Source organism: Gigantopelta aegis, chromosome 13, assembly GCF_016097555.1.
Source record: "Gigantopelta aegis isolate Gae_Host chromosome 13, Gae_host_genome, whole genome shotgun sequence".
Taxonomy (NCBI): domain Eukaryota; kingdom Metazoa; phylum Mollusca; class Gastropoda; order Neomphalida; family Peltospiridae; genus Gigantopelta; species Gigantopelta aegis.
The window spans coordinates 35037550-35054573 of NC_054711.1; the positions used below are offsets into that span (position 1 = coordinate 35037550).

At 37.2% G+C, this 17024-nt stretch overlaps 1 protein-coding gene across 1 annotated transcript in view; it reads left to right on the forward strand.

Annotated features, from left to right (window-relative positions):
- LOC121387788 (cell division control protein 6 homolog) overlaps positions 1 to 16433 on the forward strand; it is an 18036-nt gene extending 1603 nt beyond the window's left edge. Inside the window, exons 2-12 of the mRNA XM_041518995.1 lie at positions 911 to 1055; positions 2438 to 2593; positions 3094 to 3597; positions 4750 to 4949; positions 6026 to 6189; positions 6699 to 6805; positions 7440 to 7579; positions 8485 to 8650; positions 10019 to 10224; positions 12811 to 12951; positions 14800 to 16433. Of these exons, the coding sequence (XP_041374929.1) occupies positions 917 to 1055; positions 2438 to 2593; positions 3094 to 3597; positions 4750 to 4949; positions 6026 to 6189; positions 6699 to 6805; positions 7440 to 7579; positions 8485 to 8650; positions 10019 to 10224; positions 12811 to 12951; positions 14800 to 14892 (2016 nt within the window). The 5' untranslated portion in view covers positions 911 to 916 and the 3' untranslated portion in view covers positions 14893 to 16433. The remainder of the gene's footprint in view (positions 1 to 910; positions 1056 to 2437; positions 2594 to 3093; positions 3598 to 4749; positions 4950 to 6025; positions 6190 to 6698; positions 6806 to 7439; positions 7580 to 8484; positions 8651 to 10018; positions 10225 to 12810; positions 12952 to 14799) is intronic.
- Positions 16434 to 17024: the final 591 nt, after the last annotated feature.

The following is a 17024-nucleotide window of genomic DNA, read 5'->3' on the forward strand; positions in this document are numbered from 1 at the left end:
AACAGCAAGTGGTCAGCCCAAGAGAGTAATATCTTTGATAATTGAAACAAGATTATGAGACTATTTAACTGTTATTAAACCTTTCTTTTAACAAATGAAAATGTGGCATGCATATCAACCAATCAGAATTCAAATGTAGCGCATACATAAAATGATGTACCTTCCAAAAACATTGCTTTACCTATTTACATTTGTCTCTGACAAGTATTGGGTAGTATTGGGTAAATCGTCGCACCGGTCCAGTCTTGACTAGATTTACAAATCTATTTGTCCATCAATGTTTTTACTTGTCCAAATAAGTTGTAAGTTTTATTCAAGAGCAAGGAAAATTATTTTGATTGCTAAAAAAACTGCTTGTCCCTGCAGATTATCACTTGTCAGGACAAACGGATAAATGCTTATTTTGAACACTGCGGTCTATGTGTCATAGATATATATAGTCATGTTAAAAAATACTGATTGGATGACGTCTTTAAACCTAAAATTACGAAATATTTTGACTTAGATATATATATATTAATGTACGTCTGAATCAATATACAGGGCACAGTATTTCACGAGAACCTTTGTTCTGTTCGCGTGTCAGTTATGCAACTTTAAAATCACGAGCACCGCCAATTGGTTACGTGGTGAACAATTACATTATAAATTTAAAATTACCATATCAGCAATGAAAGTGAAAATCAGTTTGTTTTTAAATACATTCGAACCACCAATGTAGCACAGAACCGTAGTTCAAGTGTTTTAGGATTAGGTAGGCATAACACATCGGTTACGAGAACTATATTCACGTAACCAAACAATCTGTTACTAAAGTAAAACTTGTGTGAACTGACTTCCGGTTACCTAATATTTGGAAATATTGTCCACTGATATATTTGACTGCATGGTTATTTGTTTTCTGATGTAGGTAACGATGGCAGCAGTGCAGAGAAAATTGGAGTTTAAAGTGAGAAAAAGTTCTCGAATTCAGGCTCGAGTGAAATGTGATGAAACAAAGGAATCCATCTCTGAAAACCATCCACAGATCTCTCCAAGGAAGCGACAAGGAGATGGTATATTATATAATTAAATGATCATTCAGTGACATTATTTATTTGTTAAATGTTATTAGTCTCCTGCTGGTCCATGGGGCAGGATGTAGCCCAGTGGTAAAACGTTCGCTTATGCGCGGTCGGTCTGGGATTGATCCCCGTTGGGCCCATTGGACTATTTGTCGCTCCAGCCAGTGCACCACGACTGGTCTATCAAAGGCTGTGGTATGTGTTATCCTGTCTGTGGGATGGTGCATATGAAAGATCCCTTGCTGCTAATCGAAAAGAGTAGCCCATGAAGTAGCGACAGCAGGTTTTCTATCTCAATATCTGTGTGGTCCTTAACGTGTTGAGTGTGTCGTTAAATAAAACATTTCATTCCTTCCTGCTGGTCCATTTGGATGGGACTATAGGTTTCGTCCCTGTCATCTGTCCCACATGTAGTTTTCCAGACCTTTTTTTGTGTGTTGTACCTGAAGTTACTGAGCTGCAATTTTGTGTGTAGCTTTATCATGTACTGTTATGAATTCCATAGTGATTTACATAATTTCACAGTTACCATGTCGGTAAACAGGGCTTCAAGATTACGGTAGCCCCACTCCCATGGCTAGTGATATTCAGTGTTGGGCTAGTAAATAATTACTATTGCCATGCCTAACGGCTAGTGAATTTGTTTTGGTCAAATGTTGCAGTTACATCAATTTTGTAAATATGAATATCCTGACTCCACCCACAACCCCCAATGTTAGTGTTTTTAAGCTCTATTTCCCTCTTTAGGTGACATATTTCATTATTACTATTATTCAGTAAAATTGTATTAAAGTGAGCTAGTGAATTTTTAATCGTGGCTATTAAATTTGTAAGATCACTGATCCCAATTTCTAGAAGCCCTGGGTAAAATCACAGAAATAAAATTTAGTTTTCCATGAATATTATATCGAGTACGACTATTTGACGAAAATAATATGCACTTTCTGATGTGTTCCCATGATCACAAGGCACGGAACTGAAAAAGTGTTTCCAATGAAATTTGAAATCCTATGGCCCTTGAACTTATGAAATAAGAACATTTGTATTCGGGACTCTTTTTTTTTTTTCTTTTTTTTTTGCAATATGTCCAAATATTGAGCTGAAGTTCTTGTGTATTGTTTTAGCAGTACTCCAAATACTTGTTATATTTAACAGGTTTTATCTTGAAACTGGCAGAACAAGCTGATGCTGTATGGTGTTTACATTTCTTCACTACTGGGTTTACAAAAGAATTCCATAGTTTTAATTTGTCATTAAATTTAGGACATTTGATTTACATGGTGTTTAGTGGGTTAAACAAATTTTAATTGATATAGGCATGAAATGTAGTGTTCATTTCCACTCACTCTGTCATAACTTGTTTTCTGTTCCAGATTGGGAGATTTCTCTCAGCGTAAAACCACTATCATGTTCACCTCACAAGAAGCAAAAAGAACTACGGATACTGAGTCGTGAAACTCCAATAAAAACATCTCTAACATGTCGGTTTAAACCGGACGATACAGACTGTGATACTTCAACAAAATCGGGTAATTATCAGTGTAACACCAATCAAAACATCTCTAGCATGTCGGTTTAAACCGGACGATATAGACTGTGATACTTCAACAAAACCGGGTAATTATCAGTGAAGCACCAATCAAAACATCTCTAACATGTCGGTTTAAACCGGATGATACACTGTGATAGATACACTGTGATAGTTCGACAAAACCTGGTAATTATCGGTGAAGCACCAATCAAAATGTCTCTAACATGTCTATTTAAACCTGTCAATGTGCACACTTCATGCCGTATACAGTGTCAATTTAAGAGATATTAAACAAGATATCTCACCTGCAATATTGTAAAGGTTACGGTAAATCAATGAGATTATGTCATTCTTACCCTTCTGTGTCAACCTAATTATATCGCATGACAGCTGTAGCAGATGATAATAGCTGGCCATACTTTAATTATGACCTATTATTTTTATTCCTAATGACTTCTATGATAATATTTTAAACTTATCTTTTATCTGTATTTCTAGGTTTAGCTGTTGTCGGTGTAAAACCAATACCGACACCGAAGACCCCAGTAAAATGTAACTCCACAAACAGAGAGTTCACAGTGATCTCCCCTTACAAGTCTCCTAAACGTACGCTCGGCTTTCAACGGCTTATCACATCTCCAGTGAAAAGTCCCTGTCTGTCATTGAAGAAACTTAGTCTGAATTCTCCTCTGCGATGTCACAGCCCAGTGAAGTCTGTTCTAAATTCTTCAGAACAATGTCGCAGTCCGGTGAAGTCCAGTTTAATAGCTCCACATCGCAGTGACAGTCCAGTGAAGTCCAGTTTAAAGTTTCCACAAGAATGTCGTAGTCCAGTGAAGTCTAGTTTAAATTCTCTTCAACCCTGCCAAAGTCCAGTGAAGTCTTTCATAGTCAATCAGGTTGCTGATTCTTTATTTTCTGAGAAGGAAAACACTCCAAAGAAGAAAGTGGTGGTTACCGACAGGAAGTCTGTGTCTATGTTGAAGCTGCAAAGGGTTAACAGTAAGTTGAGCTGGATGTATAAGTTTTGAAAATATTTTTATTTAGCAAAATTGTGTGCTGCTGCGAATCCCATATTATTAGATGGAATCCCAAAATATCTATTGTTACATAATTTTTACGATTCCAGCTGAATCCCAGTCATCAAATGCCATTCCTGCTAATGGCGTACTGATTAAGCCTTCTGTCTTAAAGCTGGTAGGTACTGGGTTCACACCTTGGAACTGACTCTTACCCAGAACAAGTTTCAGTGTTTGAACTAATCGGGGAAAATTGAGTCTGCATGAAGGCCGTAGTGTTTTTCCTTTGACCACTATCCTATGTGGGTTAAACTTTTTATAATATTAATTATCATACCCCTTACACCTGATGTAGCACATATCTAGCAAAGATGACATAACTGACGTAATCATTCTCCACGATGTGACAAAATAAAATGTTAATACTTGTTACCCTGTGATGTCTGTAAAATCTGCTCCTGTGTCTTTAACCTTGATGGCTGCAGGCGAGATATCTCGCCCGACGTCACGCCAGTCAACATACTGTACTCTGTATACAGTGCATTCCCCAATTCATATTTCCCACCATTTTCCACACGACTCTAACCGGAAATGAATTATACAGGTTCCTGTAAACATTACTTTACACAATGGCTGCTTTTATTTTTGTTTTTCAATGGAAAATACCTTGAAATTTGGTGGCATGTCGTGATAATTTTCAGGGATCGATAGCTCATTGTGACAAAAAAAATTGATAATAAATTTGATCGTTTTACAACCACGAAAATCACCAAATATTGGGACATGAATCATAGTTCTGTTAAACAACAAATTTGGAGCAGAAAACAACTATTATTGGGAATAATGGACATAAATACTGTACAGCTGGCCACAAATGCCTGTAAGTAAACTCAACATTTTAGATTTTTTGCCTAATTTTAATCCACATTAACTGATCTAAAATATCATAAAAATTACAAAATCCCAAGAAAATAATACTTACCAATTCAAATATGAACTTTTAAGTGAATATAATTGAGTAAAAATTATAAACTTGTACCCAGTCAACATGGTTTTTGTCAAAAATGTATCCAGTTGTCTAAAGGTTACGTAAATTTTTCTGTCACCTGCAGTGTAATAAAAAAAATATTTTCAGGTTCTGCCTATTCGGAAACGAAACAAGTACTTCACACAGCGAAACCCGAACAACTCCATTGTCGTGAGAAGGAGGTTGGGGAGATTCAGAGTTTCCTGGAGGGACACCTAAAAAACCAGACTGCTGGCAGTATGTACATCTCAGGGGCACCCGGCACGGGCAAGACAGCATCACTGCTTCACATTATTGACATTTTAAAGGTACGTCATCAGTGTAATAACTTGCCTCTGCTTCACATAATTTAAAGGTACTTCATCAGTATAATAACTTGCCTCTGCTTCACATGGTTGACAATTTAAAGGTACGTCATCAGTATAATAACTTGCCTCTGCTTCACATAATTTAAAGGTACTTCACATGGTTGACAATTTAAAGGTACATCATCCGTATTTTATTATCAAGTTTGCTGTCCTTCACATTACTTGAAATGTAAAGAGATATCTTCAATACTACATAATTAACTTGCCTCTGCTTCACTCTGATCATTTAAAGGTACATCATCAATATTTTATCAGGGACTTGCCTCTGTTTAAGGGTATCCAGCCAGTGCACCACAACGGGTCGTGATATGTGTTATCCTGTCTGTGGGATGGCACATTTAAAAGATCCCTTGCTGCTAATCAAAAAAGAGTAGCCCATGAACATACGACAGCGGGTTTCCTCTCTCAATATCTGTGTGGTCTTTAACCATATGTCCGGCACCATATAACCATAAATAAAATGTGTTGAGTGTGTCGTTAAATAAAACATTTCCTTCCTTCCTGTTTAAAGGTATGTCATCAATATTATTTCTGTGACTGTACTATTTCAGATTATTCAAATGTAAAGCTCATCATTGGAATTTATTGTTCAATTATCTGTTTTATATTACTGGTAATTTAAAGGTGCATCAAATCAGGGAATTTTTCTTTCATATAGTACCCACTGCCTCTATTAGCCATGATACTTAAAGATACGTCACATTCATGTGTATTGGGGACTTGCCTGGGCCAGCAATTTTTTGTATACACATTTTACTCCAATCATGCTTATATCAAATTACGGTTCAAGCACACCGTCCTGGGCACACCCCTCAGTTATCTTGGCTGTCTGTCAATGGTTAGTGAGAGAGAAGAGGGTGTAGTGGTCTTACACCTACCTGTTGAGTCGTTGAAGCTCGCTCTGGGTGGGAGCTGGTACGGGACTGAAAATGCTGCAGCTACCAGTCTTATGTCCTAAGGCTTAATGACCACACCACTGAGGCCGGTGTTAATTAGTACTTTCTTCTCTATTTCAGAGAGACCACTCCTGTAAAATGTCCTATCTCAACTGTATGATGCTGAAAGATTCTGCAGCTGTGTTTAAAACCTTGCATGAGCAACTGACGGGAAGGAAGTTGCCTAGCAACAAGGATGTTATAAAATATATGGAGAAGTGTGTTACCGCATCAACAAAAAGCTTGTACGTTATTTTGATGAATGGACCAATTCGTTGATTAATTCAAGGCTTGCCAGTTGCAAAAAAAAAAAAAAAATTGACTAATTTTGTTTTGGTTTGGCAATTGATATTTTGTTGGAAAATAACTGGTTTTTTGCTGTTTAAAAAATAATTTGACAAAATATTTTTGTAACCCAAAATTAGCCGTGGGGGTGTGATCTAATTCTAGTCTGTAGCAAGTTTGCCGGAGATGTTTGGGTAATAGAAATGAGTCCTTGTGGTGGGTGAGTTTTTTCTTATCCCAACCAGTGCTCTTATATCAAAGGAAGTTGTATGTGCTGTCCTGTCTGAGAAAGTGCATCTACAAAATCCATTATTACTAATGGGGAAAAAAGTACCAGGTGTTAGAATTACCAAATTAAATGTTTGACATCCAGGAGCTGATTATTAATTTATTGGTGTGCTCTAACACAAATATATACTTTATTGCAATACGTACATATATATTTATCAACATGTTTGTTTGTTTTCAGAATTATTGTGTTGGATGAAATCGATCAACTTGACAGCAAGCATCAAGAAGTTCTCTACACCATCTTTGAATGGCCTTCTCTACCCAAATCAAAACTTATTCTCGTTGGTAAGTAAACATAATTTACTTTGTCCCAAAGTGTTTTTCGGTATCGTCAGTATCGTATATTAAGAATATAATACATTATTTTTATTCCTAATATATTCCTAATATACTCCTAATATACTCTGTATGCAAATTACATAATATGTAATGTAGTGTCTTATATATATATGTATGTCCATTTTTTTCCCATTGGCCCCTTTCCTTTCTCTCTTCAATCTCAATTCTTCCCGATCTGGCAACTCTTATCTTTGAACTTTGGTTGTCCACCTCCACATCCTAGTCCTTGTCTCCCCAACCACGACAGGTACTTGTCTCTTGTGGTTATCCGTGCCACACACCTGCCATTCCCCGTGGGCTTAGTCTGACCACTTCAGTGTTCAGTGGTTACTTTGGACATGGTTAAGAGACACTTGTAACCACCTACTATACTCCCCTACTACTGCCAGTCATTAGTTAGTGCTGTGGGTCAGACTAGCTTTATTAGCAGCAGATGGAATTGTAAACATGATAAATGTGTTGTAGCCTAAAGGTTATTAGATCTATATTTTGTGGTAACCTGTACATGGGTTACTAAAGACTATTTCATGTCCCATATATATCACATTCTCTTTTATTGATTTTTAAAATGTTTTTTTAGGCGTGGCCAATGCATTGGATTTCACTGATCGAATTCTTCCTCGACTCCAAGCTAAACCCAAATGTCGACCAAAACTTGTGAATTACGCCCCTTACAGCAAGGATCAAATAGTCACCATAATAAACAACCGACTCAAGCAGGTTGGTAGAGTTTTTAATTAATATGTAATTGTTTGTGTGGTGCTGTTAAGTTTGTAGAATTTATCATTAATAAAATTCAGGGTTGGCTTTGGGTCAGCAATTTTGTTTTGCCAAATTGTCTACTAAATTCAAAAATTGCAGAAACCCAGTATTTTTATATAACAAAATATCAATTATTTTATGAAATTATTTCACTAAATTAAAATCAAATTTGCCAATTGTTGAAATTCGCAACTGGTGAATCTGGCAACTGCCTGAAACTTGTGAGGTTGATGTCATAGTTATATTTCTGATTAACAGACTTTGTAACAATGTGTTTTAAATAGATTTTCTTGTTTTCATGCCCCATGGCTAATACATCAAAGGCTGTGGTATATACTGTCCTGTCTATGGGAAAGTATGTGTAAAAGATTCCTTGTTGCTTCATCGACAGGGGTAGCCTGTCTGAATGGCAGAAGCAGTCTTTCTCTGTTGACATAGCTCAGTGGTAAAGTGTTCGACTGATACCCTATCTGGGATCGATTCTTGTCAGTGGGCCCATTGGGCTATTTCTCGTTTCAGCCAGTTGTCCACAGCTGCTATTGGGCTATTTCTCGTTTCAGCCAGTTCACCGTGGCTGCTATTGGGCTATTTCTCGTTTCAGCCAGTTCACCACGGCTGCTATTGGGCTATTTCTCGTTTCAGCCAGTTCTTCACGACTGCTATATCGGCCATGGTATGTACTATCCTGTCTGAGATAGTATGTATAAAATATCCCTTGCTGCTAATGGAGGAGTGTTATGGGCTTTCTTTCTTAGACTACATAAAAATTATAAAATGTTTGACATCCAGTAACCGACGTTTAATCAATCAATGTGCTCTAGTGGTGTTGCTAAACAAAATAAACCTTTTTCTTTTTAAAACAGCTGCAGGAAGATGGTTTGGCTGTAATTGAACCGAGCGCCATCCAGTTTTGTGCGAGGAAGATTTCGGCAGTGGCCGGAGACATGCGCAAGGCTCTGGACGTTTGTCGGCGATCGGTGGAACTCGTGGAGCAGGATATCAGGAGCCAGCAGGTGTTGAAAGTCTCAGGTATTCTCATCTTCTTATTACGAAACATAGAACAGGACATGAGGAGTCAGCAGGTGTTGACAGTCTCAGGTATTCTCACCTTATTATGAAACATAGAACAGTACATGAGGAGCCAGCAGGTGTTGAAAGTCTCGGGTATTCTCACCTTCTTATTACAAAACATATAACATTACACCGAGAGCCAGCAGATGTTGAAAGTCTCATGTATTCTCACCTTCTTATTACGAAACGTATAACTACATGAAGAGCCAGCAGATGTTGAAAGTCTCAGGTATTCTCACCTTCTTATTAACGAAACATACATTACATCAGGAGCCAGCAGGTGTTGAAAGTCTCAGGTATTCTCACTTTCTGATTACGAAACATATAACATTGTATTTGTGTTGAAAGTCTCGTGTATTCTCACCTTCTTATTACGAAACATAACATTGTATTTCTGTTGAAAGTCTCGTGTATTCTCATTTTTTGATTATGAAACATATAACAAACATTGCATTTCTGTCTCAAACTTTGTTCCTCATTTGAAACAGCAGTATTGTCACATATATATATACATATATATATTTAATCACGTTATCAACATGGATAAATTAGATTGTAAAAATAACATTTATTAGTTAACAACAGTCCGACCAGGGGGAACTTTAAATTTCGCTTTCATCCTGCTGTCTGTCGCTTTTTTTTATTTTTAACAATGCATCAAGATATTTGTCTATAGCCATATCATGTACATTTACAGATCAAGTTTCACGTTCATGGCAATTTAACCGGCCTCGGTGGCGTCGTGGTAGGCCATCGGCCTACAGGCTGGTAGGTACTGGGTTCGGATCCCAGTCGAGGCATGGAATTTTTAATCCAGATACCGACTCCAAACCCTGAGTGAGTACTCCGCAAGGCTCAATGGGTAGGTGTAAACCACTTGCACCGACCAGTGATCCATAACTGGTTCAACAAAGGTCATGGTTTGTGCTGTCCTGCCTGTGGGAAGCGCAAATAAAAGATCCCTTGCTGCTAATCGGAAGAGTAGCCCATGTAGTGGTGACAGCGGGTTTCCTCTCAAAATCTGTGTGGTCCTTAACCATATGTCTGACGCCATATAACCGTAAATAAAATGTGTTGAGTGCGTTGTTAAATAAAACATTTCTTTCTTTCTTTCTTTCATGGCAATTTACCCACTTTTGACAGAGTTATGATCCTTGAATGTAGGAGATAGGACATTTTTGGGGGCCTGGTAGGGGACATGTATAGTTTTAGCAATTATCTCAAAATACTGGTTATTCTTTATTAACCAGATCAGTTAATGGTGGATGCAACATTACTCATAATTACCTTTAATTTTTATGAAATAAGAATTCTGCTTTTCTTCAGAATGCAATAGTCCAAGTAAAAAGAGAGCCCCTGTCCCTAAGAAGATAACGGTTCACCACATCTCACGCATCATGTCCGAGGTGTATGGGTCGAGTGTGAAGACTTCCTCTAGTCAGGAGACAATCCCGCTCCAACAGAAACTCATGCTGTGTAGTCTGTTGTTACTAGTCAAGAATGGCAAGACAAAAGAAGTCGGTCTTGGGAAGGTCAGTGTCCTCATTGTTGCCATTGTTTTATGCCTCATTATGTTTGTTTTTCTAACCAGTGGTTGTGAAGTAGACTGACAGGTGGAATGTATAAGTAATGGGTTGCCATTGTTTTATGCCTCATTATGTTTGTTTTTGTAACCAGTGGTTGTTAAGTAGACTCACAGGTGGAATGTATAAGTAATGGGTTGCCATTGTTTTATGCCTCATTATGTTTGTTTTTGTAACCAGTGGTTGTGAAGTAGACTCACAGGTGGAATGTATAAGTAATGGGTTGCCATTGTTTTATGCCTCATTATGTTTGTTTTTGTAACCAGTGGTTGTGAAGTAGACTCACAGGTGGAATGTATAAGTAATGGGTTGCCATTGTTTTATGCCTCATTATGTTTATTTTTGTATCCAGTGGTTGTGAAGGAGACTGACAGGTGGAATGTATAAGTAATGGGTTGCCATTGTTTTATGCCTCATTATGTTTGTTTTTGTAACCAGTGGTTGTGAAGTAGACTCACAGGTGGAATGTATAAGTAATGGGTTGCCATTGTTTTATGCCTCATTATGTTTGTTTTTGTAACCAGTGGTTGTGAAGTAGACTGACAGGTGGAATGTATAAGTAATGGGTTGCCATTGTTTTATGCCTCATTATGTTTGTTTTTGTAACCAGTGGTTGTTAAGTAGACTCACAGGTGGAATGTATAAGTAATGGGTTGCCATTGTTTTATGCCTCATTATGTTTGTTTTTGTAACCAGTGGTTGTGAAGTACTCACAGGTGGAATGTATAAGTAATGGGTTGCCATTGTTTTATGCCTCATTATGTTTGTTTTTGTAACCAGTGGTTGTGAAGTAGACTCACAGGTGGAATGTATAAGTAATGGGTTGCCATTGTTTTATGCCTCATTATGTTTGTTTTTGTAACCAGTGGTTGTGAAGTAGACTGACAGGTGGAATGTATAAGTAATGGGTTGCCATTGTTTTATGCCTCATTATGTTTGTTTTTGTAACCAGTGGTTGTTAAGTAGACTCACAGGTGGAATGTATAAGTAATGGGTTGCCATTGTTTTATGCCTCATTATGTTTGTTTTTGTAACCAGTGGTTGTGAAGTAGACTCACAGGTGGAATGTATAAGTAATGGGTTGCCATTGTTTTATACCTCATTATGTTTGTTTTTGTAACCAGTGGTTGTGAAGTAGACTCACAGGTGGAATGTATAAGTAATGGGTTGCCATTGTTTTATGCCTCATTATGTTTGTTTTTGTATCCAGTGGTTGTGAAGGAGACTGACAGGTGGAATGTATAAGTAATGGGTTGCCATTGTTTTATGCCTCATTATGTTTGTTTTTGTAACCAGTGGTTGTTAAGTAGACTCACAGGTGGAATGTATAAGTAATGGGTTGCCATTGTTTTATGCCTCATTATGTTTGTTTTTCTAACCAGTGGTTGTGAAGTAGACTCACAGGTGGAATGTATAAGTAATGGGTTGCCATTGTTTTATGCCTCATTATGTTTGTTTTTGTAACCAGTGGTTGTGAAGTAGACTGACAGGTGGAATGTATAAGTAATGGGTTGCCATTGTTTTATGCCTCATTGTGTTTGTTTTTGTAACCAGTGGTTGTTAAGTAGACTCACAGGTGGAATGTATAAGTAATGGGTTGCCATTGTTTTATGCCTCATTATGTTTGTTTTTGTAACCAGTGGTTGTGAAGTAGACTCACAGGTGGAATGTATAAGTAATGGGTTGCCATTGTTTTATGCCTCATTATGTTTGTTTTTGTAACCAGTGGTTGTGAAGTAGACTCACAGGTGGAATGTATAAGTAATGGGTTGCCATTGTTTTATGCCTCATTATGTTTGTTTTTGTATCCAGTGGTTGTGAAGGAGACTGACAGGTGGAATGTATAAGTAATGGGTTGCCATTGTTTTATGCCTCATTATGTTTGTTTTTCTAACCAGTGGTTGTGAAGTAGACTCACAGGTGGAATGTATAAGTAATGGGTTGCCATTGTTTTATGCCTCATTATGTTTGTTTTTGTAACCAGTGGTTGTGAAGTAGACTCACAGGTGGAATGTATAAGTAATGGGTTGCCATTGTTTTATGCCTCATTGTGTTTGTTTTTCTAACCAGTGGTTGTGAAGTAGACTCACAGGTGGAATGTATAAGTAATGGGTGATTAATAGTGGTCAAAAAATGGCTACAGTGTATTTCTTGTGGATTGCAAAAAAAAAAAAACCATACAATTACCAGGTTACTACATTGGAGTTTTAAAATCCATATTTTTTTTTACAGTCCTAACAACTTTATCCAAATTTCAGAAAAGCTGAGTTTGTTGCATTTTTAAGTATTATTTTGATAAAAGTTGCTTGAAAAATTGTTTAATATGGTTTGCAAAAAAAAGGAGAACATTTTCTTTAAAAAAAAATGGATGCATCCTTTCTAATTCATTGTGCAATATGTTGGTAGAAAAAAATAATTTAAGTAAAACTTTATAGCATTTTTTTTTTCCCATCAAAATTAATTATTTGAATTGAAATTGTCCATGAAGAAACATAATATTCTGTTATTTTTACAGTATGCAATTTTTATTTTCAGTTTCATGAGACCTACTGTAAAATCTGTAGGAAACGTAAAATAGCGGTGATCGACCAATCAGAATTCTTCAGTCTGTGCAGTTTGCTTGAAGCCCGAGGCATGATGGGAGTAAGGAGAGGGAAGGAAACGAGACTGGCGAAGGTAAGACATTTACAGATGGGAAAAGAAAGGAATGTTTGTTCAATGAGACTCGACTTATTTTAAACTATCAGTAATTCAAGTCTGACATGGTTATTTCGATACTTATTCGAGAAAAAGAAAGAGGGAGGAAACCTGCTGCCACGCAGGTTAATCCTACCGATAAAGCCGCAAGTGATCTTTTATAGTTTTACATACCACAAGCGTTGTACCAGTCATGAGGCACAATTTGACAGGAAATCGAGGATGATCAGTGTCACGACCCATGGCTCCTTCGGGCGAAGGGCGGGACATAGCTCAGTAGTTAAAGCGCTTACTTGGTGCGCTGTCGGTTTAGGATCAATCCCAGTTGATGGCCCCACTGGGCTATTTCTCGTTCCAGCCAGTGCTCCACAACTGGTGTAACAAAGGTACTATCCTGTCTGTGTGATGGTGCATATAAAAGATTCCTTGCTACTAATTGAAAAGAGTAGCCCATGAAGTCCCTCCCTCAATATCTCTGTGGTCCTTAACCATATGTGTGACGCCATATAACTAAATAAAATGTGTTGAGTGTGTCGTTAAAACATTTCCTTCCTTCTTTCCTCAGGCGAGCACTCTGTTACTGAACTACGATTTTAATACAAAGAGAAAAAAATCCTTAGAAGTAAAAAATCTTTTACTAGCTCCGCTATGACATTCATCAGCAGAACTGTTTGTGATACCAATTGGTTAGGCACCGGTCTGTCCATCAACGTTGTCTTCCACAGTTTCGATTGAATTGTTCTGAAACTCAGGGATGTGAGAGCTATGCGTAAATGCACTTTTTCATTTCGTCTTTAAAAAAACCCCTAAAATATGATCTTCACTACTGTTGACCACACTAGGTTCATTTGCATGTTTTCACCGTTTCAAGTTTCTTATGAGTGCTTTATATTATAAGTTATATCCAGTTTAGATTTGTTAGCACTGAATGCAATTTTTGGCAGTCCCAGGGTTGCAACAAATTTTTCTTCAGGTGCCCTTGAGTGGCCCCTGGACCCTGGCCGATGTAAGCTTTTTTGTTCCAGCCCCTCTCACATCCCGAAAACTTGGTACAATGATCTTGTGGGACACCCTCCACTAACTGATCAAGATATTTTAAAAAATTTAAATTTTAAATTAAAAAAAAAAATTATATAAAAATTTAACATTAGGTGATCTTCACAAATTAATGAATTATCTATTACTGACAAAAGTGAAGACAAAATAACTGATCCCAGGGATTTCACCAGAGACATATGGTGTAGGGGGCCACTACGCCTTAGGTGTGTAAGTAAGCGCTTTGTTATCATGTAAGGGCCTTAAATCAATAGCCTCTACGCTTTAATTGGCTATATGTGACAATCATCTGTTGGTTATAACAACTTTTAATACTTTACAGTATACAGGTATTCATACTTCTAATAGGTAAACATGTCCTTCATACCTAATTAGGTGTAAGGCCCTCCCTCATTACCCTTTTGTTTAACAGTTGATTACTAATTGTCATAGACAACAAAGCTGGCATTTGGATTTGCGTTAAACTGATAATGAAAATTTAAGCACCTTAAAAATATCCTGGGGAAAAGTGTGGATCTTTGTAGGGTAATCGGCCTCTTGTTTACACTCACAAGGAGGTGGGGAGCGGGTACAAAACAAAAATAGGATGTGAAAATGGTGACAGCTGTGACACCCTTACTGAACAGAATCAAGTATTTTAGTTTGAAAGTTTATTCCAGATCTCAATTACCAAATGTTTGACATGCAATAGTCTATAATTAATAAATCAATGTCAAAATTATTCCAGATCTCCATTATTATATGTACATGTTGAATGTGTTGATTTTACAGATTATTCTCAAGTTGGACGAGAAAGAACTGGAACACACTCTACAGGACCGAGTTCTCATGTCGTCCATGCTGTACGATGGGCTGCCAAAGTGATGTGCACTGGGAAAGAAGACTGGGAAAATTGTGTGACCAAATACCTGTGCTTTTTCATTAGTTTCAGAACTGTCAAGGCGGGACGTAGACCAATTGGGCTATTTCTCACTCCAGCCAGTACACCAAGACTGGTATATCAAAAGCCATGGTTTGTGCTGTCCTGTCTGTGGGATGGTGCAGATAAAAGATGTCTTGCTACTAAGAGAAAAATGTAGCGAGTTTCTTCTCTAAGACTGTATGTCGAAATTACCAACTGTTTGATATCCAGTAGATGGTTAATAGATCAGTGGTGTTAAGCAAAACCGGCATCGAAATAATCAGCGTCTGGTAACCTATGAACTGGTTGCTACAAAATATGGACCTGGTAACCTATAGGTTGCGGTACATTAATATTTCCAGTATAAAATGGCCAGTATAATTAGTCGCACTGAAAAGGTTATTTATTCATAAAGTTATTCTTGTACTAATATTTGTACATGTGAATCTTATATTTAAATAACACACAATCTTTTCAACATTTGGACGGTGTAGTTTTTGTTTAATAAGATTGTATGCAGAACAAAGTACAATTCTCAACTCCATGTGGTAATCCCTTCGTAATCTGAACACTGTTCTCAACTTATTGTGATTTTTTTCATTTTGCTGAGCAATGCTGAGGAAACAGTTGAAGTCGAAAATGTCTGCATTTTTTTGGCATTTCATTTCATTTCAACTTATTTTTGTGCTTATGTCCAATCAAGGTTCAAGCACGCTCTCTGAGCTGTCTGTCCAGGACAGTGGGTTAGTTGTTAGTGGTTAATGCGAGAGAAGAAGTTGTAATGGTCTTACACCTTCCCATAGAGTCGTTAAAACTCACTCGGGGTGGGAGCTGGTACTGGGATGCGAACCCAGTACCTACCAGGCTTGTGTTTGATGAATTACCACGACACAACCGAGGCCGGTTTTGGCAATGTAACTTCAGTGAGGAGGTATACTGAGCAACAAAAGAAATGCAGATATTTAGTTTTCTTTAATTTGTTTAAAATTATTCATCTCGTCAAACATGTTACAAAATACTTGCAATGTTCCGATAGCTTCCTGCTGCCTTCCTCAGGGGATTGCAATTCTCAGTAACTTCGTACGGTCCATTCTGGTATACTTAGAAATGACCGTTTGATACGATGAATATAAGGTTTACATGACGTCATGAAGTTCTTTGAAGAGTGACGTCGGTATGTATTTATATTATCTATATTGCTACGTTGATATATAACAAACATCCAACAATATACTGACACAGCAATATATATATATATAATGGCAGTTACTGCAGCCATTGCAAAATAACTGTTTTTAATGTAAGTACGGTTTACTATGTAGGTTATTTGTATAGCACATAGGACAAGGGAGACCACTTGGCTGTGTTGATATTTATATTCAATGACGTCATTGTTTATATTCGTACAGAAATTAAACACTTTGTCGTTACGTTTTGAAGGAAGCTGGACTATTTATTAAACACTTTGTCGTTACGTTTTGAAGGAAGCTGGACTATTTATTATTTAATAAATAGTCCAGCTTCCTTCAAAACGTAACGACAAAGTGTTTAATTTCCGTACGAATATAAACAATGACGTCAAATATATATAATATAGTATATACTGACATCACTCTTCAAAGAACTTCATGACGTCATGTAAACGTTTCTAAGTATACGAGAATGGACATTAGGAAGTTACTGAGAATTGAAATCCCTGAGGAAGCCAGCGGGGAGCCACCGAAAGGTAGGGAGTATTTTGTAACATTTGATGAGACCAAAAAATAATTCCCGGTTTGGGAAACCACCAAATGTTTAGTAAACATTTAGGCCCATTTTGTTATATCATGAAAAAGTTATAAAAATTTATTACGCCAGCAGGCACTCATAACGGGGAAAATAAAAATAATAATTTCTCACTTAGAAATCATCATGCATTGGTTTAACGTACACTACGGTTGGATGATTTGATGCCAACAAACCAATCACCTTTGTCGGTACTAAATATGATGTCATCACAGTTTGGCAAAGCACACACAATGACATCAGGTAGTTTAAAACGTTTGTATTCACGTCTTTCTGGTTTCAGTGTAAAACTTGTGACAAAATGGTAGCT